The following is a 27,576-nucleotide window of genomic DNA, read 5'->3' as shown; positions in this document are numbered from 1 at the left end:
TGTTGATATAAGTTAATAACAGCAGTGCAGCTAAAATATGAGAGATCTTTGTTTTTAGTTTTTAGTCTACAAGCACAGTAAGCATAATGAGTAGAAGTGTAGTTTCATAATGATCAAATATATTAAATAGACTGATGTAATAATGTGGAGTCAGTGGAATCTGCTTTTTCTTTGTTATAACTCTGAGTCCTCGTTCATGCTCTGAAATATAAATGTACTTTTCTATCAACACCCAGCTGACTCTCACCTCCATCTCACTCACCATCTGAATATTAATAAAGGCTTGTTTCCCTCCAAGGGGATCAAGAATAAATGTAACACACTAACACACAATCACACACATATCCTCCATATTGCTGCCACGCTGACTTCTGTGCTTAGACTTTAGCCAGCTGTCACCTTTCAATTTCACTTTCTATTACTGTCTCTCTTATTGTCTGTTTTCGCCTCTATCTGTTGTCCCATCTGCCTTTTGTTTCTGTCCCGTCTCTCTTTTTTCCCCCCTCATCTTTCTTCTCAAGCCTCTCTCCTTTTCTCTCTCTCTCTTTTCACTGCATTTATCTACATCCCTCGTTCCTTCTCTCTTGCTCAGTCTGTCACCTCTTTCTGTCATACTTTGTCTACCTTATTCTGTCTCAGCTATCATTCATTATTGCAAAAGAAATATTGACACGAGGTATGTAAAATGGAGGAAAAACAAGGGGAAGAAATACTAAAACAAGTAAAAAAAAAATCCTTCACTCTCTACACTTTAATTTCTTCACACCTTTTGCTGTTTTGCTCTCACTTTTGTCTCTTTCCAGACACAAAAATTATAAGTGTGTGTACCTGTTCCCTCTGGAAGATGTCTCGGAGGTGTTCCAGCCCCAGACTCTTTAAGAACTGGTTGATGGTCATGTCCAGCAGAGCTGCTGAGACACAGTGATGTCAGCAGGTTTATCTAAACTGTTACACATGTTTACAACATCCATCATGTCGTCTCCGCAGGAGTTTTTTTATTTCAAAGAACCAACCCCTGACACGAGTTGAGTGTTTTTATGTGTGTGTACGTACTTTCTCCTTCCTTCCTGTCGGATCCAGATGCTCCGTCTGCCGTTCCGGTGGCACCGGCTGCTGTGATGTCACTGAGGGGCGTGGTCAGGTTGTCTATGCTGCTGGCTGCTGACAGGCAGGACGGGGATGGAGAAGGAGAGATGACCACGCCTGCTGTGGCGCCTGTACTCACCACACTTGCACTCACCTAAGAGTGGGAGAGAGAAGATTTGGTTTTGAGGGCTGATAAGTAAAATCTGACATTTCAACTGTTCTTACTGCTTACATACTGACTGAAACTTTCTACAGTACATACTGTACTATCTCTACAGCTTCAACTGAAATTTCAATGCTGTCATTGTTTACAGTTCAACTGACGCTTCAACTTTCACTTGCTACTTTTCAAATGACAGTTCAACTGCTTTCATCTCTTGCACTTTCATTAATAATTCAACCGCTTCTAGTGTTTACATGTAAACTGACAAATCAATGGCCTAGAGGGTTTAAACTGAACTCCTGTACAGTTACAACTCCTGTATGTGCTTCTGCTTAAACTGCAAATCCCACCTGATGTCTCACATGCAAATAATTAACTGCACCGTAAAGTGCAAGTGAGTGCATGTAAATTTTCTGTTTTTTTTTGTCTTTTCTTTACTGTTTCTTAATATGTTTGATATTTCTTCTTATGAGGAAACACATTATATCACCGCCACGCAATATGTTTCATCAACTGAAAGTTTCTATACTTGTATGTACGTGTGTGTGTGTGGAAACTCACCACAGTTGCCTGAGGTTTTAAGCAGCTTGGCAGGGCATCTGGCGGCATGGCGTCAATAAGCAATGCTCTAATGTCATCGGCCTGCAACAGACAGGGAGACAGACGGAATGACAAGATGTAGACAGATGTATTGTTTGTACACTCTTAAGTATGATTCTGCACCTAAATGTACTAACTTGCTTACATGTAAAGATGGAGGCTGAAAGAAGAGAGAACCGTTTTATTTAGTTCATAACATTTGCTGCAAACAGCAGTTGAACGGGTTACAAATAGTCTTTGGTCTTTTCTTTCTTTTCCGACTTCATCCCTGCCAGCCACCATTCTCTCCAACCATGAACCAATTAAATCAGTGCAAAACAACAAAGCGTCTCAAATTTAGCTTGTAGGACTGTTTAATTCAGAAAGGACACATGAGAAGCTTCCTTTCAAGGTTGCTCGTTTTGTCACTTTTTTTTTGTACAATGCCTTGAAGTAACAGCTGAGAACAACAAAACTTGTCATCCACTTAACATCCACTAAATGAAGGGTGGCCCGGTTCAAGAATCTTTCCCCCGCAACTAACCTGAAACTGTGAACACGCATGCAACATTTTCAACTCGATACAAGAATCTAACTGTGCAAGATTTTCTAAGAAAGCCTTCGGTACCGTTGCCAAGTCCAGTGGTGTCTGTCCCTCCTGGTTTTTCATGGTGGGATCGGCTCCATGGGCCAACAGCAGAGCACAGAGCTGAGTCCGCCCCTTCTGGGCCGCTTCGTGGAGGGGAGTGAACGCCCACTTGTCTGTGGCGTTGACGCACGTGTTGTACTTAATCAGCAGCGCGGCTATGTCCACGTGCTAGAACAGAGGAGGTAAAAGAGGTGAAGAAGAAGAGGAGGAGGAGCGAGGATATGGCGATGACAGACACAGAAAAGGGGAACAAGCGGGAGAGAGGGAAGATGAAAGGGGGAAAGAATAGAGAGAGATAGAAAGGAAAGCAGGGGATGAGAAGTAAAGAATATGAGCAGACAGAAGAGGAAGAAAAGAGACAACGACGATTAAAGCGTTTAACAAGCGCAAACGTGTGAAGTCTGGTGAGTGAGTGCTATAAAAAATCATGTAATATGTGCTATTCTCTGGAGCAGACATTGTGTGAATTATTAACTCTACTGCGATCGTCGTGTTCCCGCCGGTCCTTCCTTTCTTTTTCTCTTCTTTTCCCTCGAAGCCTGTTGTCTCTAGCTCTTGTCTTAGCACCAAACACAATGTAGCTTTATTCTGAATAACAGTGGGAGATGCTAAACTGTGTGTATGTGTGTGTATGTGTGTGTTTGTGTCTCCAAAACGCAGAGCTCATGAAGTTTTCATTCAAACATGTGTTTCATGACTCTTTCAGCAGCAGAATGCCATCTAGCTATAAGCAAAATGTTACTCTGAGAAAAGCTCCGGATGAAGGAAATATTACATTTCAGTGCCTTGCATGAACATTCACCCTCTGTGCTGTGAAATCCCTTAACTACGATCAGGTGCAACCAATTGCCTTCAGAAGTCACATAATTAGTTAAATAGAGTCCACCTGTGTGCAATTTAATCTCAATATAAATACACCTGTTCTGTGAAGGCCTCAGAGATTGTTAGAGAGCATGACTAAACGAACAGCATCATGAAGACCAAAGAGCTCACAAAACAAATCAGGGATGATGTTGCGGAGAAGTACAAAGCAGGGTTAAGTTATATAAAAATATCCCAAGCTTTGAATATCTCACAGAGCACAATTATATCAGACCTTAGAAAATGGAAAGAATGTAGCATAACAGCAAATCTACCAAGAGACAGCCATCCACCTGAACTGACGGATTGGGCCAAGAGGTCAATGATAACTCTAGAGGAGCTGGAAAGATCCACAGTTCAGGTGGGAGAATCTGTCCACAGGACAACTATTAGTTGTGCACTCCACAAATCTGGCCTTTATGGAAGAGTGGCAAGAAGAAAGCAGCTGAAAAAGAAGCTGCTAAGAAATCCCATTTGGAGTTTGCCGTAAGCCATGTGGGAGACACAGCGAACATGTGGAAGAAGGTACTCTGGTCAGATGAGACCAAAATTGAACTTTTTGAGTCCTGGTGTAAAACATTATATGAGGCGGAAACCCAACGCTGCTCATCACCCTGAGCAAACCATCTCTACAGTGAAACATGGTGGCAGCATCACGCTGTGGGGAAGCTTTTCATCAGCAGGTACTGGGAAACTGCTCAGGATTGAGGGCAAGAAAACCCCTATTTTCAGTGTGCAAGAGACATGAGACTGGGGCAGAGGTTCACCTTCCAGCAGGATAATGACCATAAGCATACAGCCAGAGCTACACTGGGATGGTTTAAAGCAAAGAATGTTTATGTCTTAAAATGGCCAAGTCAAAGCCCAGACCTCAATCCAATCGAGAATCTGTGGTGAGACTTGAAAATTGCTGTTCACAGACGGTCTCCATCCAATCTGACTGAGCTTGAGCTATTTCGCTAAGAGGAATGGGCAAAAAATTGCAGTCTCTATATGTGCAAAGCTGGTAGAGACATACCTCAAAAGACTTGCTGCTGTGATTGCAGTGAAAGGTGGTTCTACCAAGTATTGAATCGGGGGGGGGGGGGCTGAATACTTGTGCATCCAACAGATTTCTGCTTTTTGGTCTTATTATTATTGTTTGTGTCACAACAGAAAGTATTTTGCACCTTCAAAGCACTACGCATGTTGTGTTAATCAAATGATAAAAAGCCCAATAAAATAAATTTCTATTCCAGGTTGTAACACTGCAAAATGTAGAAAATCCAAGTGGGGCTGAATACTTATGCAAGGAACTGTACATGCACGTCTTCAGAAAACCAAAGTGTAGTAATAACAATTATTATAAAAAAGGTTATTACTGCCCTATATTACAAATAGAATATCAAATATCTGCATTAACTGGGCTTTAAACAGCAAGTTTTTCACTCCACATTCAGATTATTTTGCATGCATCCTACATGTGATATGGATTTAAAGGCTCAAATTCACTAATGTCAACAGTTAAACTTCATGACATTCACCTGAGACAGGATCGACATCATGGACAACAACAAAACAAACTGTCAACTGAATCCCTTGATTTTTTTATGAGTCCCCAGAGCCCAAGGTGAAGCCACCAAATTGCTTGTTTTGTCTGACAAATTGCCCAAAACCCCAAATTTACAGTTTAGAATGTAGAGAAAAGCACCAAATCATCAAATTTGAGAAGCTGGAAGCAGCTGATGTTTGGGATTTTTGCTTGACAGGTAACGATTACCAAAACTGTTGTTTGTTAATTGTGGGTCAAAATACTGAGTTCATATTTGCATTGAGTATGAGTTGCATCCAACCACAGATATGAACAGATATCAAAAAAAAAAATAAGAGCAGAATCTCAAAAACTGAATTCAAGTCTGCAATGTGAGTGCATCGTGTGTGTGTGTGTGTCTTACCCCATATGAAGCAGCATTATGCAAAGGTATCAGCCCTCCTTTGTCCTGTGCATTCACATCAGCTCCATGTTCCAACAGATACTCTGCTACCTCCAAGTTGTTGTAGCCAGCTAGAGAGCGGCAGAGTTGGGGTTGTACAGAAAACGCAGCAGGACAGAAAAGAGAGAAAGAGGCCGATAAATAGAGGAAAAAGAGGAGAAACAAAAATGTAGTCAGGTAATCAGTGAGGAGGAGAGAAAGAGAGGAAGAAAGAGAGACATGTCAGCCTACATCAGCTGCTGCGTGACAGTGTATAATCATCTTTTCCTTTTACAAGCAAGTACATCAAGACAGAGGGTGTGTGGGTGTGTGTGTCTTAGTGGTCACATTTAGAAAAAGTAAATATCACAGAGACATTCAAAGTGTTTTTTCAGCAGTTTCTCAACTTTCCACTCATGTGTTGTACTTTATCATCATACATCTGGTCATGACATTCTCTATAAATACAGAGTCTAAAAATGCATCCAAGAAGACACATTTTTTTCCACCAGAAGACGATTACATGGAAAAAACGCTGCAGGTAAGATAGAGTTGTTTAAAGGACGAGCAGAGGCGTTTACCTTTAACCTTATTTCTAACATTACGCCAGCTGCTAGCAAACTATTTAATGTGAAAAAAAAACGGTGGAATTAGCCTGCACAATCAATGCTGTTGTCACAAAATCCTTATGCGGTGCTCGAGTGTAATCTTCACATTATTCACTTTGAAAATCCTGATAAGAGAATCCAAGTAAAGCATGAAGATAAAAATCAAAAAAATAGACCCTTCTTGCTATAAGATTTTAAGGTAAGGTTAAAAGAAACGACTGTAAGGATGAAACATGGCGCACATGCTGCTTCATAACCTGTTTGTGTATTTTGAGTTTAGAGCACACAGTCTTTGCTTTGCACAGAGTGTTTAGTTTATATTTGTATGTGATTATATGTACACAGTATTTGTGAATTATGGATTTATTTGTGTGTGTGTGTGTGTTTATGTCTATGAGGTGCTACAGAAGAGGGGAGTATCAGCTGTTATCTCTGAAGCCGATGTTATCATGATTGCAGATCCTGAATATATAAATAAATGTGTGTGTGTGTGTGTGTGTACCTTTGAAGACTTACATTATCTGTTATCAGGATTTTAAAAATGCATAAAGCTTGTGCAAGATCCAAGGACATTATAGTAAACTACTGCAGCTATAAGCATTGGATAATTTAGTGGTAGCATAGTAAACTGTGACATGAATTGGTTAATTAGAAAGAAATTAGAAAAAATGTATAGATAATATTGTATTGTAATTATTGTAATTAAAAAAAAAAAAAGTTAATTGAACAAAAATGGATATAACTCATTACCGACTCAAAGAGAAACAAATCGGCTGCTTTTTTCCCACAAACTTCATGCCCATCATAGAAACTGTGACACTAAGGAGCCCGTATTCACAATATTAACTCTTGAGCTAATATAATTGTTATCAAGTGTTCTCTGAAAAGTGTTGTGCGTGCTAAACATGCATAAATCTGCATAAAAAAAGACCAAAAAATTAAACTGCTAAGTTGTGGCAGCCCGTCTGTCTATAATCAAGGTGTTTTTGCCCTCATGACTTTAAGATGTCTGTTTGTCTTGTTCCTGGCACTGCACTGAGCCAAAACCCCTAGGAGGCCGGCTGCTTCTGGGATGCTGGAACCGGTTGATTGGCGCCAGCAAATATACAATGTCCAAACTCACTTAAATCCTGCACCTTCTGTTCTCAAACTGCAGCCAAACCCGTACACAAAACACCTGGCTTTATTCTTTGAGGTGTTTACTTATTAAAATGACCTGTGAACGTGTGTGTGTATGTTTGCGCTGACAACTTTATGTTGTGTTTTACATGCACATTACCTGCGAGGTGCAGCGGAGTGGAATTGCGTCCCTGCGTGTCCCGGCAGTTGATGTTATCGGGGCTACACAACTTCTGCACCCTGGCCAGGCAGCCTTTCTTGGCTGCGTCCAGCAACGCAGCGTCTCCTCTCAAGAGGTCCTGGATGTCCGTGTCCCCATCCTTCACAAGGTCCAGAGGCGTGTTCCCGTCTCGGTTCTTCTTGGTGGGGTCCGCTCCGTGCTGCGGAGAGGCGAAGAGATCGTTGGAGAGAGAGAATGGAAAAACAGACTTTCCTTCCCAGATTCGGATAACATTTCTACATTTTTATCATGTCAAAGCCAAAATTTAAAGACATCAAATATTGGTACAAAACATTACCAATCATTTACTTAAACCTAACCAATATTCAGTGTTTCCCATACATTCATTCGTTTGTGGTGGCCTTCCACAATATCAACATTTTTCAGCCACATATTGATTTTCTATTTTTTTACTATTTAAAACGGGTAAAATCTTATTTCATTGTAGAGCTGCGTGCAGTGCACCGATGCAGTGCATTGATTTGCCCTGCTCTCTCTCTCTCTCTCTCTCCCTCACCAACACATTGACAACGGACTCGTCTGTGAACGGCCCCTCCTTTCTGTGCACGCTCTGAATCAAAACATGATCATGCACGGGAGGAAGGATCGTTGTTGGCTTTTCCCCGCAGAGAAGACGACTGGCTGAATTCATGAATAGAATCAAACCGGAATTCCTGAATGATTAGTATCATGAACACCTGCACAAATTTGTCCAAAACTGATGCATTCAAGTTAACTTGTAAGTCACTCTATCTATGTTCTTAACACAACACTGAAAAAACACAGCCGGGTTGTCAAGCTGTACATAGCCACATGCTGTTTGATGTAGAGCACCTTATATACAGTATTATTTAATAATTAATCTCAGAAAGCCGGTGGAAGCGTTTCACTTAGAAGATGACGAGTGAGGAGTGAGTGGAGAGGATGAAGGTAATTCACCAGAGAGCAGAAGAGACGGAGAGATGGAAAGAGGTGAGGACAGGACATCCAGTGAAGTGGAAAACACCAAACACCCTGGAGATGGGGAAAGCAGACATTTCCATTGCTCAACTGTCTCCTAGGTTACGGTTTAACTTTTCATTGTAAGTTTTGAAAATGCGCTCATTAAAATTTGATGCTGGGGGACCACTCCCCTGGGTTTTCCCACTGCTGGCCTGGAAATGTCCATTATGCATCTCTTATGGGTGTATTGCCTTTTTCAGTCTTTTTTTCTTGCTTTTTTGAGCCTATCCACATTGTGGTTTTTCTGCCCTACTTCTTTACTTCTATCATCTCTTTACTGCTCATGTAATCATATTCTCACTGTAATTGATTCACTGTCCAGGAAATTTAGAATACAGACCCATTTAAGTACCAACTGGGTACATTTTCACAGAAATGAAAAGTGGTTCAATAACCCTCTGGTACATATGAAGGTATATATTTGACATTTTTCGATTTGTTTACAATAAACACAAGAGGAATTTTGCTGGGTATTTAGAGTTAACAGCGACAGCCGCCGTGAACGGACAAACAAAAGAAAGCCTTCAAACAAGAAGATGTAACGCTGCTTGACTGACAGCTTGTCTTTAACAAGATGAAGATCCATCACGGCCAGACATCCAGCCGAGATCATAAGTGACTCAAGCTCACACCTTTCATGCCAAACGCTAACAAGGCAGATTCTGCTTTAATTGAGGAGAAGTTCAGTACGCTCTTGCGCTTCTTTCCTAACAAAAGAAAACGCTTAAATGCGTTTTTGTAATTCTCACAAGAACCTTGCAGATTATCACGGTACTGAGAGAGGGGTATTATTCTGAGTACAAATCGAACACAAAAAAGGGACAATGGAAAGTTGACAACAAACAAAGGAGACAAAAGGAAAACCTACTGCTGAACTCTGGAATAGTTTATTTAAAAAGAGAGAACATCCCAAGGCCATGGCAGATTAACACCACACACTCTGTTACTTGTGTGCATGCATGTGTGAATGTACCACTGTGTAAAGAAGAAATTAGGGCGCTGCCATGTCTACATGAATCTACTTCTGAAATTCACCAGTATGAAAAAAAAAAAAAAAGAAGCCAAACCTTCCCACCACCTTGGACTATCGATCATTTGGCTGTGTTTCTAACTGCCTCCAGACTTCTTACTGAGAGAGCCGAACCAACCATCAGATCAGTGAAAGTGTGGCCCGAGGCAGCTACTGTATCTCTGAACTCCAGGACCGTTTTGAGAGCACTGACTGGGATTTATCTGCGCATGAGGCTACACGGGAGTTGCACACTGACATTGAAGAATTTGTTTAATCTGTCTTATTTCGGCAAGAGGATGCGTATTTTCGCCGACCAGGAAACTGTCCAGGACCTGCCAAAAGCTGGAGATGCAGCTTTCTAGGACACGAACCTAGAGCACGGATCAAACGTGAATACAAAATGAATATTTAAAGGGGATATAACATGCTTTTTGTGATTTTCTGTTATTTATATACTGTTATAATGTTGGGTTTCTTAGTTAAACATGGTAAAAGTTCCAAAACATGAGGTGAATGTACGTAAAAATGATCTCTGTTTCCTCTGCTTCCCCATCAAGCTGACGTCAGATTGTTGGCGCATGCCCACAAAAGGCCGTCCCTTCCGTGGTCTTTGTTGCTAAGGGCAACTACAGACAAAAAGTAACCCTGGCACATGATCAACACTGTAGGGCTGCAACTAATCATTATTTTCAGCATTGATTAATCTCTAAATTTTCTCAGATTAATTGTTTATTCTAGAAAATACCCCATAACAATGTCCCAGAGCCCTATGTGACATCTTCAAATTGCTTAATTTCCATTTTCCATCCATCCAACCAACTAGCCACAAGACATTCACTTTAGATATTCAATTACTCCGATTTGAGAGGCTGGAACCAGCAAATGTTTTGAGCAATGTTCCTTCATTAATTGTTATTGGTGTCATTTAATTTCCTAATGATATTTGTTCCCCAGTCCTCTGCTTTTACTCCAGACTTGTCACCTTCCTTAACATTTTGTAGAACTTTTGTCTTACACTTTATTATATTTTGTCTTTGAAGTTTTTATTACAATGTTTTTATATTTTATCTTTTCCATACTTCATCTCGTCGTGCAATCACGATGAAGGGATTCAAATCATGAGTCTTGAAGCGACACATTTCCCCTGCTGCTGATGTGTGTGTTTGGTTTGTTGTGTGCGTTCATGTGCTTGCTGTGTGAATTCAACAGTGTTGATCTAATAATAATTATGCAGCCCCATATGGCAACACAACACAGCGGTGATGTAACCTTGTCTGGAGGTGTTTATGACAGGAAAAACAAAAACACATTCAGCTGTGAAACCGCAACATTTCACAGGACTCATTTAGACTGTAGCAGATGTGACAATCAGGTATTACACAACAGATATTTTCAGCCTTGTGATCTGATTGGTTGCAGTTCGTCCTGAATGGGCTGATAAATCCAGGAGAGCATGTGAAGTCATACCTTTTGCTGAATACTGGCTTCTGATTGGCCGATGAAAGGATTCTAGCATCTATTTTTTGCAGAGAAAATGTCACTGATTCTCATGTAATAAGATGTCTGGTCCATATTGTGGACTAGTGCATACATAGTGTGTTACATGCTCTATTCACAGGGCGCCACATGTCATTCACTGCATTGGTAACAAATGATATTGATGTCGTTTCATCAGCTCACGCTTCAGAAAGCAGGACAGATTCTCTGAAAAGTATATGTTTAGAGAAAGTGTTAAAGCAACACCAAGCAAACCAAGTAGAAAAATGTAGTTATTTGAATTCTGCAGACCTCAATGTACCCAGAGATCCTGTAAGGTGACTGAAAACAGCACGCTCATGTTTGCAAATGCGGTGTGTGTGATGTTTTATACCAAAGGAAACCAAAGAGACAAGACAGCAAAAAACATCTATTCAGTGAGTCCAGTTTTCTCACTGTTGTTTAGAACATTTCTTTTGGATGAAGAAAGAGCTGACAATTATTTTCATTAAGTCGATAAAACGTACATCACAACTTCCCAGAGTGGACGGTGCTTTCTTTAAATGGCTTTTTTTGGTCCATCCAGAAGATTATAACCCAATAATATTCAATTAATAATGATTATCAAGCTGTTGATGATTTATTTCCTGTTAATAAACTAACAGATTCATCAGTTAAGACAACTGAAGTTTATCCTGCCACGCTAACATTGATTTAGATTATTAAGGCATTTTTATGTAAAATCCTTCCTGTAGCTTTAAATATGCATTCATGTTACTGAGAGTTAGTCAGGTGTTTGTTATGTTCTGTTATGACCCACAGTCTAACCTTGAGCAGCAGTTTGCAGATCTCATATTTGCCCTTGGCAGCGGCTTCATGGAGCGGTGTGAACTTCCACAAGTCGGCCACGTTGACCGAGGCTCCGTGTCTGACCAGCAGCTCTGCCACCTCGTAGTGACCATACGAACAGGCGTTATGGAGAGGAACCAGACCACTGCGAAAGCAAAAACACACATATACAATATTTGTTTATGGTCATAACTTTGCTCTGAACAAAAATGTCTTATTCTACAAACATTTAATTCTATATGTTTGCCCTAAATTTAACCACAGCTTAAAGTGTCGTACCCTTTGTCCTTGGCGTGCACGTCGGCCCCGTGGTGCAGCAGGTACTCCACCACCGACACTCTGTTGTAGCCAGCAGCAAAGTGAAGGGGAGTGGAGTGTCGTCCCTCCAGATCTCTACAATTCACATTCTGAGCCGTACACAATGACTGGAGAGAAAGCAGACAAAGAGACAAAAAGAGAGAGATTAAAATTAAAATCTGCTGTTGTCCCGATCTATCAAAGAGGGATGAAGAAATAAATGTATGACCTATGGCTGCATGCCGAGTCATGTGGTAATTACAATTAAGATTCATTTTCTTTCATATTCGTTCTATTATTAAGTTCTTTTCTGGAGAGAGATTTGATTTTGATTGGATCATTTGAAGAGCCTTTTCATCCAGTAGAATGTGACAATTTTTCTTTTTTTTTTTTTAAACACTGAAGCACAATAATAAAACCATTTTTTTTTTTTTTTTTTTTTTTACTGAAGATGGATGATCAGTCGTGATAAATGACCAGGATCTCAAAACTGAGAGAAGAAGAAAAAGTGATTATCATCAACTGGAAGGAAGCCAGACACATCATTTTTCTCAGATAACTGGGAAAAATATGTAATTTACATACAAATATGAACACTGCACTTTTCTCTGTTCTGCCTTGAATTTTTCATGTTTAGTTCTTTGTTTCTTGGCAGGACGGTTAGTTGGTGTCACTGTTGTCCTTAATTACACCGTTTTTGTGTAATTTTTTAAAATCATGTTAATTACTTGAAATGTAGCTAAAACATTTTATGTTATAGCTAATTGGATTCTGTTTTCTAGCTTAGTAGCTTTCTGCAAATATCCAGTAGAAACAAATTGTGTAGAGCTGTGTAAATGAGATGTGTTGGTTAATGACTGATATCATTTTGTAGAGAAATAAACATTGATATGCCTTTTAAATCTGCTTTAGATGATACAGACCAGCCACCGAACCCAATTTAACATCCAATAAGACAAACAGGACTTCTGAAACATAAAGAGAAAGGAACAAGAATAGAAAAAAGAGTAACTCTGTTCCTCTGCCCACCCATCATGAAGGAAAATATGTCAGTGGAATGAAATGCGTGACAAGGGGATTTTGAGAGAGCAACTGCAACAATATTGAAGTTATTAGCTTAGTTGAGAAAAAAATGCACGTCTGCTGAACTGGGGGGCGGCTACTGTTAACATAAAATAACAGAAACGACTATTTCAGACCCAATTACACCTTAGTTCAGCAATAAGAGGTGAGACGGTGGGAAATTCGGTTTAAATTTCCCTCCTACCGCTCGCAGGATCCTGCTCCACAGGAAATAAAATGAAACATCCTGCTGGCAGACTTATTCCTCAATCTAAAGCCATTACCCCTCACTTCAGCTGCCGCCGAGGCAGTGTCCCTGACGTCTATAAAAGCTGCGTTTCCCGGGGAAAACAAACAAACAAACAAAACAGCTGTAGCCTGTTGCAGCGTGAGTAGAATACGAACGCTGCAGATATTTCGCACGAATCAAAACAGCAGAAACCGTGGAGAGAAGAGATGATCTGGATGACGAGGGGGTTATTCAAGGATCGATTCTAGTTTGTTCTGGAGTTTCTGAATATTTATATCTTACATCAATATGGAAAGACATGTGGGATGCAACTGAAAAAATTTTATATAGTCATGCTCAGCTGACTTCACTTATAATTTACCATGTGTCTGGCTGGGTATTCACAGTGTTAAGATGTGCAAATGTGCTCAGTTAAGGGAGCGTTTGAATCTTGACAGGACTTTTTCCTACTTGTCTGGGTGTGTGCAATCAGTGTGAAACAGGATTGAAATCTAACAATATCCATAATAACCGATGGAAGAAGGAGGAGAAGTCACCCTTCAAACCTTCAGATACAGTAGTTTACATCTTAAGATAAATGTTGCTATAAGTCACAGGTTGAAGGGATGAATCATATTAAAAATGGCCCAGTAGATAAAAGCAACATGCTGGGGTCCATCTCTGACTTTAAGTACATGTAAGTGTCAGTCTTTTGATAATATTTCAAAATACAGAGCTTTAGCTTCTACTGTGGAGCACCTACAGTGTTCTAAAATTATAATTACTGCTTCAAATGAAGTACAACATGTTCTCTAGAGACAGAAACAGTCTATCTTTGGCCTGTCGCCTGGGGTGATCATCTTTCTAATAGTGACAATCTAACAGTTCAGTGTGAACCTCCTCAACATTTGAACAGATGACAGGACTTACCCCAGGAATGGTGCAAACTGTTATTTTAACGTCAATCAGTAGCTCAGCCAGACTGTTGCACATGTGTGTATGTGTGTGTCTGTGTGTGTGTGTGTGCATCAGGTAAAAAGAGACTGACAGACAAGTCAGACCAGAGCTCATCGTCTGTTCCGCTACAATCCCCTGCCAACCTGCCAAAGTATCACACTTCAGATGCTGACAGAAGCTTTCAGCGGCTCTTCATCTGGATAACACTATTACTGTCTGTCTCGTGCTGAGTTTCACTCCAAACCAAATACTTCTGTCGAATACTTCTTACCAGGTCCTGACATTTGGTGGGTGGTTTTATCCGAAGCGTATTACAGTGCATCATGAGTGCCTACATTTTCAACATGAGTGGGCCCCGCTGCAAATCAAAGTGCTAACAGTGGCGGTGCCCTGCGCTGCCCAGTGAGCTGCAGGGGACGACTGTCATCGTACTGAGTGTTACAGTAGAATAAACAGGAAATCTTATGAGATGCGAAATGTGCCCTTTGACAATAAAAGAGGTTCGTGATTTTCACTGGGAGCGACATAGACAACGATACAAAGATATGACCGGAAAACATTTGATTCGTGGCGAACAGCGTCCACCTGACATTTAACAAAAATCACTACAACCAGGACTGTATAAGAGCAACAAGAACAATCACAAAGGTCAGGACATTTTGTTCCAGTTTCATTTAAAAATAAAAGGATCTGCGGACATCCAGCTCTCCCGGAGTAAGATTATCTAAGCCACAGTTTCAATGAGTCACTGTCAAATTTACCTTATACAAGTGTTAAGCTAGTTTATCATTATATGTAGTGTATCAATGCTTTATTAATGGAAGTGATGCATTTGTACCATAATTTATATTCCTTTAGAAAGAGAAACAAAGAAACCGACAGTTCTTTAAATGAATGCATGTGAGTATTGTGTTATGTTGGACTGCTTTAAAGGTAGAGACAACATACAGAATATTTAAGGTTTCAGTTGTATACTAGTGTATCTGGATTATCCTCACAACCACAATGACTGAAAAGACCAGAGTCTAATCAATCAATATATTTATTACTCGTTTATATTAATGCAACTTTGGTCCTAGCAGTCTGTAAAAGTTCTATTTTTTGGCTTTATAAGATAGTTTTCAGCTAAAAGGTAGACAGTAAACATGAGGGGGGAGAGAGGTATGACTTGCAACAAACGGCCCCCAGCCAGGATTGTATCAGGAGCGTTGTGGTTATATGATAAGCGTCTTAACTAGACCACCAGGACGCCTCAGTCTGTGAAATATCTACATAGGGTTGGGTTCACACGGGCAGAACAGTGAATGGTAAAAGATTAAGTCCAATCTAGAGACATTCACACCCTGAAATCCAAAATTAAATGGAATTTTGAATTAAGCAGCATGACCTAGCTTACGCCCTTTGTATCCACCTCACGAAAACCTTGCTTTCCAAGTCTGAGTTACAGAATGTGACAAAAACAACAACCAAACTACCTTGACCGTGTCCAGGTCTCCGGCTTTAGCAGCTTCCAGAAGTCTGTAGTCCACGTCTGAGTTTCTCACTGGGACGTTCTCTACAGAGAAGAAGATTGGAGATTGAACATGCTGAATAAACATTTATATACACTACTAATGACCATGAAAGTAAAATTATCCTGTGCAACAAAGGTTGAGGTGAAGATTGTATGTATTTCATTAATGATACTGAGCTGTTCATAATGTTGGTAACTGTTATCTGGACATATTGCAGTAAGGTAACGTGCTACTTCTTCTTCTTCCACTGAACAGGTGAGTTGAACCACTCTGCCTTAAAAGCTATTTACCAATCTGTACCTTCACTCTCAAACTATCAATATTGACCTTTAAAAAACAATTCCAGTTAATCTCGCTGTTGCTAGCGCATAGCAACCACAGCTCCTAAACATCTGCAAACCCTCCCCCCTCTCCAATCCACCCACCCACCCACACACACACACACAAAAGGTGGCATACCATTGAGAATTTGCTGAACGGCTTCATTTCCCATTTGAGCAGCAGTGAAACCCTGCAGTGACACCAGCGAGGCGTCTGCCCCGTATCCTAGCAACAGCCTGCAGGTCTGAAGGTGGCCTGCCAGCGCTGCGCGATGCAACGCCGTCTGACCCAGCGTGTCCAGTGCGTTCACCTGTAAACACAAACACCTTTGTATTACCATTCTGTTCCCTGAACCGCTCCACCACTCATACATCAATCCGTGATACGCAGTGACGATCCAGCAGTAATTTTTGATGAAATGTTATGATTTACTCGTCTGCTGAACCCACTCTGCCTCATATAGCCTCATCTAAATCTGATTCAGGTAGGAGTTTTGTCAACCTGTAATTAGAAGTTTCCAGCTGGATGGAGTTCTGATCTGAGATACTGATCATCATAGATCTGATACATCAGTTGGCATCAGTCTCATACATCTTTTTAAAAATTCAACCCCAACTTCCCCATGTTAAGATAATAAATATGCCTCCCACCTAATGTATGTAAAGAAAATTATAACAATCAGTCAAACAGGATCCTGGATGTTGTTTATTCTGACATACTGTAGAAATGATGACATTTAGTTATTTCTTAAACAGAGTCAAGTCTACAGATTATGTTGAGGTATCATGTGACAGAAAATCACCTTCCTGAATCAAGGTGCTTCATCACATTGATGCAAAAATCATATCAAAATTGCATATTGCCATAAAGAGGTCCTCATCATGAATTTACAATGTTACAATACAAAGACCTAATACTAACAAAATATAAAAGGGATTGCTACTACAGTAAAAACAGTATGGCAAGATGTTGATATGTCTGATATTGTTATTGTTGTTATTTATGTATTAGGTCAGGGGTCTGAGACTGTGGGCCTCCCCTCAGACAAAACTTGGAAAAAAAAATGCCCCCACTCCCCATCTTAGTTTACTCGCTTTGTTTTGCTCAATTCCAGCCAATGAGATCATGATCATGTTATTTGATCCAAAGACACTTAACAATTGAGCCAAGATACTCTGATATTGCTGTTTAACATACTTCAGACGACACCAAATACATAAAAAGACTGACTCTGGGAAAATCAGTAAAATTCCCCAGAACTACTGTATCTCTGAACTATCTCCTTAAACAAATCACATACATTTAGGCAATTCAAAGTGAACTCCTTTTGATAACTAATGTAATAACTAATGCAGTATTTTTTCACTTCCATTCACTGAGCCTCCCCCTGGGATGGCCCGCCTCCCACTTTGAAAACCTCTGTATTAGATCACATATAGTTTATATTGGGTTTGGTGTGGTTACAGGGTGAGAGTAAGGAAGGACCTGAGAGGACATTAGCTTCACAAATTTGTCATTTGAGTGACTCCTTATCATATTTGCTCTTGTATTGCTAACTAAATGTGTCAATATCAGTAGCGATAGCACAGTAATGGCGAGAGAACACATTCTTCCAGCCATAAAATGCAACGAGTCATCACTTTTACTGAAAATCCAGGATCTTTGTTCGCTGCATTGCATTCTGGTGTAACCCTCTTTTAATATATAAAACCCTGTGCTCCTACAGTGATCTTTACCCTGCCTCGCTCTTTAATTAATTCTGAGGATCTGACACACAAAAACCTGATGTTTAGCCCTGATGTTTCAGATTGCAGGAGCTTTTATTGCAACAACGTTATTTTATATACATCGGAATGACAAAGACACACCAAACAACAAAACACAACAATCTATAATATTCATTTACGTATGTAAAGATAAGCAGGTGGATGTACAAACAGAGAGGTTTACAGATGGGATAGGATATAAAAACCAGATTCGCATCATTTACGAGGGATTAAGGTGGAAGTAAAGCAAAAGAGAGAAATAAATGCATGTATACAAAGACGGGAGAAGATGAGGCAGATGATGCAGAAAATAAGAATGATGAATGGCTGACTGCATGTTGAAAAATACTGCGGTTTACCTTGGCCCCATGTTTCTGTAACACCTCCATAATGTCGTTATGAGCCCGCTCTGCTGCCACATGGAGAGGAGTCATGAAACTACACAGAGAGAGAGAGAGGAGTGAAAAGAATCAGCCTGTAATGACCTTGATATGTTGAATTCGTTCATTGATTGTGTGCAGTTAGTGTTAAAAATATAAATCTCACTTAGCGGTTTACAAGCAGATAGAAAACAGCACTCACTCTTTATTCTTCTCATTGACGTTGGCGCCCTTCCTCAACAGCAGCTCCGTCACCTGTTTCCTCTTGGGGTGTGGCGATGCTACTGCACAATGCTAACACACACACACAGAAACATCATCTTAGCATCTCTGCATCAGTGTAGTAGAATCAGTGCGTGCAGTACTATCTGTGTGTGTGTCATACCAGCGCGGTCTCGTGTGTGTGAGGGTGTTTGAAGTTGATAATCTCCAATGCGAGGGACTTCTTAGCCTTGGCCATGTCAGCTTCTCGAGCAGCTTGAAGCAGTGAGTGGCCCTTAAACTCATCTGGAAACACACACACACACACACACACACACACACACACACACACATCAGGAGCAGAAACAACAATAGTTTCAGTTCCAGCGCTGTGCAATTTTGAATTTATTTTGAAAGTTTTCCTCCAAACAGAAGGCTGCAAAAGTATCCAAATGAAAAAGTGGAGTAACAAAACTTCAAACTCAACCACAACAATATACTCTTTCAGTTGCAATGACCCTGCAGCATACCAATACTTCAGAGAGATTACTTCAAACCTTTTATCAGAGAGCTAATAACATATCACGCAGTCTGTTGTTGTAACAGTCTGTGTGCCGGAGTTGAAGCGGAAACAAGTGATTATCCCCTGGGGACTGAAAATTACAAACAACAAACTATTTTGCTTCTGAAGCATTTCGGGCTAAATAAAAGCAGTCTGTTCGAGTCTCTCTACCGACCGAGCAACAGTGTTCGTGCATTTATAATCAGACATTTAAACAAATGGAAACAGCGCCACGCAGAAGTCACATCTTCAAGGGGACGTGGTCAAGAGAGAATCGACAACATAAATTTTTTGTTTTTAAAAAAAGATAAATGGGAAACACAGACTGCGGTTTATTGTTTGGGTGAAACTATAAAGTCATTTTTCATCCACAACAATGACTCCCAATGACTCTCATTACAGGTTAAAGGCACATTGTGGACTCAGCTGAGGAGTATTTTTCTGTCTTAGAGGATTCCATTTATTAAGATGTCAAATATGTGAAAAAACAAGTTTCACAAGACAAATGATTGTATAGAGTCAGAAAGATTTATTAAGACATTAAATTCAATACACGTGTAAATAACTAAACTTATTTTAGACGCACGTTTTACAGATTGCCTGTATTGTACATTACTACCAAGTATTTTCAATCCTACAATGTTAAATTGACCTTTCATGCAGCTACTTTCACGTCAAAAAAGTATGAAAGTCAACTATTAGCGCCTTAAAAGATGCTTGAGATAACAAATATATCACGGTGAACATTTCATCTAAATTGTTAATCTTGTTATAAATGATTATTGCAGTAATGTATTTGCAATTGGAACTTTTCTCAAAAGTCTCCTTGTTGTTGCCTTCAATGACGCTCTGGCATCTGAGGTTTGACAATCAGCTGCTGAACAGCAAACAATCAAATTGACATGAACGCCATGCTTTTATTTTCTGGATTTCTGCAAGTATATGTATTTCATCAGCTGACCATCTACTTTATGATACTGAAGTGTTTCAAGGCAGCAGGAGGCTTACTGTCATGGTATCAAAGCTTCAATAAAACCAAAGTATTTTTCACAGTTTCAGTTATTTGTCTGTTCTGGTCAAATAACATGATACAGGTTGTTGTCCAATTAGGTAGGAACTTCCTGTCACCAAGTAGAGGCCTCATCTCTAAACTAGAAGATTAAGTAATATGGTAAAACATTAAATTACATTTAAAAACGGCAATCGAGTCTAAAAAAATCTTCACGTTTAGGTTTGTATTCCTGTAAGCAGTCACGTTACTGCAGCAAATGTCCCACTGAGACAAGAAGACACCCTCATCAAAAAACTAACAACCGACAGAAGCGTTAATGTCCTGCAGCTGTACATAAACTTACAACGGTTTATGATTCATGTAACATTTAATTTTCGCAAAGATGAAGCAACAAGTGCGGCAGCAGGATTGTAAAGTTTCTGTGTATGTATGACTAATCTGATATTCAAAACCAAAGCAGTATCCCAAAAAGCAACACGCCTATCGGTTCTAGTAAATATATTCTGAAAGGTTATTGGAAAACACATCTTGAGCAAAACCTGAATCACAGTGAAATGAAAACAGAACATGAAGTACGGTTGTTCAAGGATATTTCAGATGAAGGGCGTGATCCTCACATCTTGAAGTAAAGCTGCGGCGGCGGCTCTATGAATGTGCTACTGCATGAATTGAATTCCAAAAGGCAGAAACTGTAAACGTGACAAACTCACAGCAGAGTGCTAAAATGATAGATTTGGTCTGCTTTCATGTCTGCATACGTTCTTGCAGATGAGGTTCATCATTTTCTAGAATCCACTTCCATGTTTTACTCACTTCCCTGACCCTCAGGCGTTTTAAAAAGTCTATGTATAGTATTAGCTTGTCACAATATCTAAAAAGGTGCAGGCTGGTTTTGTTTTACCAGTAAGTTCCAAATATAATTTGGCCCAAATATAAGACAGTATTTTTTTCCCGGGATTTTTGGTAAAAGTGTTAAATTAGAGGACTGGACGTTTAGATATTCACAGCATCAGACAGTCTTTTTAATTGGAGAGAGTACCAGTGTACCATCAGCTCCTACAGAGAGTGTTGCGTTAAGGGTTGTGTGTACTGTAGCTTCATGTTTGTTAGCTCATTAATGTCGCTAGACTATCAGGTTTCTTCAAGTCTGTTTATAATTTTTACTTTGGAGAAGTGTTGCTTGTTAAGTTTAATCTACGAGAGCTTCTGAAGTTTTGCTGCAACGGAGAAAATGAATTCCTAAAGAGTAAAAAAAAAAAAACAAGCGGAAAGCATCTCATCTCCAGAAACGGACCTGACACTAAATCACCTTTTCAGCTGCCAAGAATTATCGTCAAATGACCTTTGATCAAAAAACTAATTTGACAGGTTTTTTTTTGTTTGTTTGGTTTTTTTACAAGGTTAGAGATTTTGGAAGCTAAGGAACCAAAACTCTTCTCTTTCACTTCTAAACCCCTTTTTAAAAATGACAGATCTGCCTACACTCTTTTCCTGTGATGTTTCATTCAGGTAAGCACACATAAAAAAAAAAAAGCTGAATAGGAGCATCAGTCAAGACTTCATTTGTTCTGCTCAGCTTTCCAAGCATGTCAAATTGCTGGCTATCAGATGTTCGCATCTGTGTCTCTTCATAACCATAATCCCTTGTTTTCTGCTCCGGAAAACAACCGTTCTCTCGTCAAAAGTACTGAGACTCTTCTTCAAGTGTCTCCGATAAGTTCAGATCAACTGCTCCGAACGTGACTGGTATAAATACACCCTTCCCAAAACAACCTATTCATTAATTCAGCACCATGACTCATTTGGTAGACACAATGCAGCTGCAGTTTATGTAAATGAAAAGCGCTGAACTCACATGTGAGTCTCTCCTTCAGCTCAGGAGTGGGCGCCATGTCCACGGAGCTTTTGCTGTGGCAGTTGAGCAGGGTCGGGTCGGCCCCGTGGCTCAGCAGCAGAGAGCAGACCTCCACTCGGTTTTTAGACGCCGCTTCGTGGAGCGGGGTGAACTGCCACAGGTCCATGGCGTTCACGCAGGCTCCGTGCTGGAGGAAAACGAGAGCGGTGGATGAGGAGATACAGGTGAGGAAGAGGAAGGGAAAGTTTTCATTTTGAATCATTTGAACAGGAATTCAGCAGCAGGACGCTACAAACGCTGATCAAGACTGGTTTGTGTCTGGTTTTTAATTAAATAAAAACAACAAAGCAGTTAAATTTGGGTCTCTTTGGATCCAATTTCCATTTGAGTTATTAGTATTCAAGTATCATATTGAAGTTATCAAAAAAACGCCCCTGCCTCAGTAACTACCGAGCCGGACGAGAGAATTGGTTTCGCTTTTGGAAGGACAGGTTTAAGGCTGATGTTGCTTCGTCTAACAGATGGCATTGTAAAGCTTTAGTGAGGTCCCCATCTCCAAAATCTCTGCAGTCGGCTCAGCATCTGTGTGTGTGTGTTTGTGTTACCTTCAGCAGCAGCTCAGTAACTTCATAGTGTCCGTAGGAGCAGGCGTTATGTAGAGGCACCAGACCACTGGAAGGATCAAACACAAAACAAATCTTAATTAGCAATAAATAGAAGTTCTATCAATTCAAAAGCAGAACTTAAAACTCTTTATGTCTCCACTGCATGTTTATGTCTTAAGTTCAATAATTAATTTGGCAAAAATTAAATACTTTCATCAAGAAAAATGCTAAACGAATTTCTATTTTAATGTCACCTCTTTATGCTTTGTCACCTTAATGTAGGAGAAAATCAGAAAAGAGCCAATGAGAGCCAATGAGAGCCAAGCGAGTGGCGCGTTCGTCCAATCAGGTGTAAAAAAGGATTCTTGTTGCTGTCTCAGTGACGGAGAGGCTACTTGAAAATACTCTTCTCCAAACCTGCTGTGAGCTCGGTGGCAGTGTAGTACCACTGAAATGTTAGCTATTGTAATTGTTCTAAGATTACATTTTTGCACATTCCACACTTGTTCTTTTTTTTTATTTCACTTATTTACTCGTACATACCCCTTGTCCTTGGCATGAACATCTGCTCCGTGCTGTAGTAACAGCTGAACGATCCTCACCCTGTTGTATCCTGCTGCCAGGTGGAGCGGAGTGGACTGGAGAGACAGGAAGAGACGCAGAAAGAGAGAGAGAGAGGAAGAATAAGAGCAAGAGGAGAGAAAAAAAAAAAAGAGGCAGGGGGAAAGTGGAGACAGAGAGTGGGAAGAAGAAAAAAAAAGACAAAAATATAAAGTGAATGCTAGCCACATCTTTGTTCTACAGCATGATGATTTCATTCTCATCAGTCCAGTATATAAAGTACACATTCAGGTGTGTTTTCATAGAGCAGCCGTATGAACATTTTTGAGACTCTGCAGGGAGAAATGGGCTTTCACACCACTCAAACAGTCCACAGTGACAAAGCCTGACTATATTTCCTCCATAAAGCCGATGAAAAGCTGCAGTTCTGAATGCTTTAAGATAAGAGGAGATGGCTCCGGCTCTCTATGCATTCTCCCTCAAAGCTGGAGTGATACCCGGACTGCTGGAGAAATGTTATGGCGGCGACAATGCTTCCATTATTCAGCCAGATTGAACTTGTTACAGGAAAAAAAGTATTGAAAAACCTGCCTCGAGGTCATGATATAAAAAAACGGATTTTTACAACAGTGGATGTACAAGAGATCAAATTGTGAATAGGACCGGGATTAAAGATACAACATGCAGCAGGCAGATATAAACAAATCTCATAAAGTTCACACCGAGCTAACTAGAAATGTGTCGCATTCACGTGCGGCAACGTCCCTTTTCGCAGCATTTGACTGTCTGGGTCATGTTTGAACAGGAGTCTGCTGATATTCCAGATAAGGTGACCCATCAACTATTCACCTTCAAAACCTATGAACATTTTCTGTGAATCAAACCCTTTGAAATTATACTATGAAAAGACGGGTTAAGATGCCCAGATGAAACAGTCAATTCATCCAAATTACAAAAAAAACCCATATATATATATATATATATATATATATATATATATATATATATATATATATATATATATATATATATATCGCCAATTTCTTCTAGTGGTAGGGGGGGCATTTTACTCCTTTATGGGATAACCGACAGTGGAGACATGACAGGAAACGAGGTGAGAGAGACGGGGAACGTCATGTAACAATTTGTCCCCAGCCAGATATGTGCCAACCCTTCGGCCACCGGCATGACCCAGCTGTTAAATTTTTTAGATGTCAATTTTCAATGCTTGGAGTACTACAAAGAAAATCCAATCTTCTAGTGGCAGAAATGCCAGAGACGAAAACCCGGGCACATTAAATCAAAACTATCTCCATGGCTAGATGCCACTAGTGGTAAAATACTGTGTTATCTTGTAATTTGGGTGAAGCAACCAGTTAAAATAAATAAAAAAAACAGAATATTACAATATATGTTCACTTAGGCCTCTCTACTTATACTATACGTTTCCCTCGTAAACATCAGGATTTGTCTGAAGCAGTAAACATTAAAGTTTGGACAAAAAAAAAAAAAGTCTGAAGATTTTGTTTAAATATGAATGCATATTGCAGAGTCCGTCTAGCAGTGAATCTTTCAGAAAGTGCAAAGACTGCTCCTCATCATGCATGCCGTCTCATTCTGCTGACAACCACATAATTCTCTAAAAGAAGTCATGTGGGAAGGCAGCAGGCAGAAGAATATGTCACAGGTGCGGGTGCAGGGTTGAGAGGGGAAGGGGGTTGTAAAGAAGCAGGTGAAGGGAAGATGCTTGGAGTTGTGACTTGTGTCAGCAGGATTCGGATTTGCGGTGCGACAGCGGCACAGTGACGCACTTCACCCACATCTAACGACAAAAACAGCAGCACGATCTCCATCCAACAAACCGACGTAAAACCCCCCAAAACAGTGCAGCAATCTGAACTGAGCAAGCCGGCCGTAAACAAACAACTTACCAGCATTTTTTGGGATGTCAACTGCTAACAATGTCGCCAGAAAATTTGAAACAACAACAAAAAATAAAAAAAAAAGGAAAATGACAACAAAAACAGCACAGAAATCACACAATGATGGCAACATTCACAAAAGCTACAGTGCAGTTATTAGACTGCAGCCACTGGCTGCATTTTAGAGAACAGTGGCCCTTAAGGGGGTCATTCATGGGTCACTAACAGAGAAAATGTTCTCATTAAAAAGTCAGACTACATTTTTTCATAAGCCATGATGCAAAACCTTGGCAAGATTAAAAAAAAATACATATAAAAATTGGTTACAAAAAAAGAGGAGCTTCACTAACTTCTAGCCATAAATTATAGAAGGTGTTTCACAGTAAAATGAGAGTTTTTCACAAACCAAACGCAGGAAATGGAAGCTTATTTTGTAAATTACACAGCATGGTCTCAAAAGGTCACATGGACACGATAAACTCTCTTATCGCAGACAGAATAAGTTTAATTTAAGTCATTAAACGACGACAGCAGTTGGAACTAGGGGATTTTTTTTTTTTTATCAGACAAAGGAGACAATTTAGCGTCAGCCCAGTTCCTGCCCAGTGTTGACCGAACTTCAGAGGAGATGTGGAACAACAGATAATCTTTGGTGATCTCTGCTGCTCACTCAGCTGTAAGGCTGAGAAGTTGCAGCAGCAGCAGCAGCAGCAGCAGCAGCAGCAGCAGCGAGGCAGAGCCGGGGTGGACAGATGGCACACTTGTATTTACAGGATGTGACAGCAGCATTTGGAAGGAGCAGGACATGGTGCACAGTTAGTCATCGTCCTCATTTTAAATGTTGTGTCCTTCTGTGTGTGTGTATGTGTCTGCCTGTGCCTGTGCGCTTGTTGCTGCAAATTGCGTGTTAAAAAACACAAGTGTGTAAAGCATTAATCTTGTCCTCAAAACATCTTAAAGCTACCAGTGAGTCATCAGCTAGGCCTCTAGGCTTCACACACAAACACACACACACACACGCACACACAAACGTGCATGTACTGTTGCATCACCATAATGTCGTTGCCAGGGTCAGGCAGGGTAGTTTAAGCTCCACCTCTTCAATCTGTCAACCCTGTGAGAAGAATGGGTACATGCATACTTGTGTGTGTGTGCGTGTGCATGCGTGCGTGCGCGTGAATGAGAGCGACATAAACACTCATCGCCTCAGCAGGTCTTGAATTAGATTCTCCACACTGAAGCTTATTTTGAGTAATGTCATAAAAAAAAGAAGCTCCGGCTGAAACTTTTATTAAGAACCCTCTGACCTCCTCAGCAGCTACAAGCCAGTAGTGCAAATAATCAAAAGCGTCACCTATTAAGCATCTATCTGACCCATCCCATGTCCAAAATCTTCCGATTTCCACTACTGTTTATTCCTCTTCAGTAGCAGTGCAGCAGTAGTAGCTTTTTCTTGAGCTCTGAATTTTATGAAGCAAAGATGAAGAGTCAGTATGTTTCACTACTCTCAAGGCCACATACTGATCCTTCAAAAGTCAGAGAAGAAAACATTAATAAATGCTCTTTCAACAGAGTGCAGCAGTGGCGCACGAAGACGAGGGTCTTTCTAAATGCGCCTGTTTTTACATAAGCACAGTGAGAACAGTGCGAGCGAGGTTAAGGTCGGATCAGGGTGTTTACACAATTGCCTGAAATGACAATTCTCCATAATATTCCCACCGATATAGTATGTATTTAACATATAGAGTGATGAGAGCATTCAGTCTAAAACGTTTTGAGCCCTGGGCTGTTTTTACTCGTTTTTTTTTTTTTTCACTGCCTTTATTTACAGGCTCGTGGCATAGTCGCTACACTTCAAGGTAAGTTAAGCAACTCAGAAATAGCATCATTTGACATATGATGAATATGAATATATACACAGGGATAGACAGAGGAGAGTGTAAGTGTGTCAAGGACGTAAGAACGATGATGACAGGAAACTCTACCTTAATAGTGTCAAAAACTTTATGTAACAATGGATGAAGAGAAAACAATCACGTGGTTAACTTATGATACCGGAGAGGAAATTATAAATGTTAATTTATACTGAGCATCTTTTTAAATGACTTCTTATTGGCTATATGTGCATTTATCCTCCATTTAATTACTGTCGTCTACTGCAGTTGGGGTGTCCGTCGCTGATTTGTTTTTTATTCTAACAAAGTTTTGCGTGCATGCTCAAGGTTTGTTTGGTTGCATTTCCTTTTAAAATGCTGTTTAATGTTTTTTTTGTGAATGACTGATGATTAGTTAAATGCAGTTATTAGTCAGACGTAGTTTGTTTTTTTTGTGACTGTGTCCTACTACTGTTTTTTTTTCACCATAAAGCCCTTTGAGACTTGATGAAATATGTTGCCCTAAAGTAAAAAAAAAAAAATACTATATAGACTATATTTCAAATGCACCCAATCGGCATTTACGCTGACAGAGTGAAAGTGAACAACAGCAATTAAAAAACCCACTTTGTTGTTTTTAATCATCTAAAAGCTTTTCTGTGAGGTAAAGGCAGTCGGGAGCGGAGGAAGGGAAGGAGATGAAGGAGGTAGGAAGTAAGGAGGGATGCAGAGAGCGGGTCAGGCTAAGACGGAAAACACTAATCAATCTTTCAGGCTTTCCTTGGTGGCGTTTTTCTTTTTGAAATATATCCCTCTATAGAAACTCAATACATCTGAATTGCGGCTGCAAAATCAAAATGATGTAAAGAGCCTTGTCAACGT

General features: G+C 40.1%; 1 protein-coding gene across 3 annotated transcripts in view; it reads right to left on the bottom strand.

The window, feature by feature from the left end:
• The window catches only part of LOC137170259 (poly [ADP-ribose] polymerase tankyrase-1-like), an 81,952-nt gene that overhangs the window by 9,678 nt on the left and 44,698 nt on the right, over nt 1-27,576 (bottom strand). For 2 of the 3 annotated variants that reach the window (XM_067573462.1, XM_067573464.1), the window contains 16 exons: nt 22,881-22,975; nt 22,338-22,404; nt 21,733-21,919; nt 18,488-18,609; nt 18,305-18,396; nt 18,082-18,160; nt 16,095-16,266; nt 15,597-15,676; nt 11,856-12,001; nt 11,556-11,721; nt 7,178-7,397; nt 5,273-5,382; nt 2,457-2,645; nt 1,811-1,891; nt 1,054-1,240; nt 829-911 (listed from right to left, as the gene is read on the bottom strand). In XM_067573462.1, coding sequence (XP_067429563.1) covers nt 829-911; nt 1,054-1,240; nt 1,811-1,891; nt 2,457-2,645; nt 5,273-5,382; nt 7,178-7,397; nt 11,556-11,721; nt 11,856-12,001; nt 15,597-15,676; nt 16,095-16,266; nt 18,082-18,160; nt 18,305-18,396; nt 18,488-18,609; nt 21,733-21,919; nt 22,338-22,404; nt 22,881-22,975 — 2,076 coding nt within the window. The remainder of the gene's footprint in view (nt 1-828; nt 912-1,053; nt 1,241-1,810; nt 1,892-2,456; nt 2,646-5,272; nt 5,383-7,177; nt 7,398-11,555; nt 11,722-11,855; nt 12,002-15,596; nt 15,677-16,094; nt 16,267-18,081; nt 18,161-18,304; nt 18,397-18,487; nt 18,610-21,732; nt 21,920-22,337; nt 22,405-22,880; nt 22,976-27,576) is intronic. The other variant, XM_067573463.1, reaches the window with a different exon arrangement.

The sequence above is a fragment of the Thunnus thynnus genome, chromosome 19 (genome assembly GCF_963924715.1).
Source record: "Thunnus thynnus chromosome 19, fThuThy2.1, whole genome shotgun sequence".
In the NCBI taxonomy this organism is placed as follows: Eukaryota; Metazoa; Chordata; class Actinopteri; order Scombriformes; family Scombridae; genus Thunnus; species Thunnus thynnus.
The sequence above is the reverse complement of the archived record's forward strand: the minus strand, read 5'-3'. Positions and strand labels throughout refer to the sequence as shown.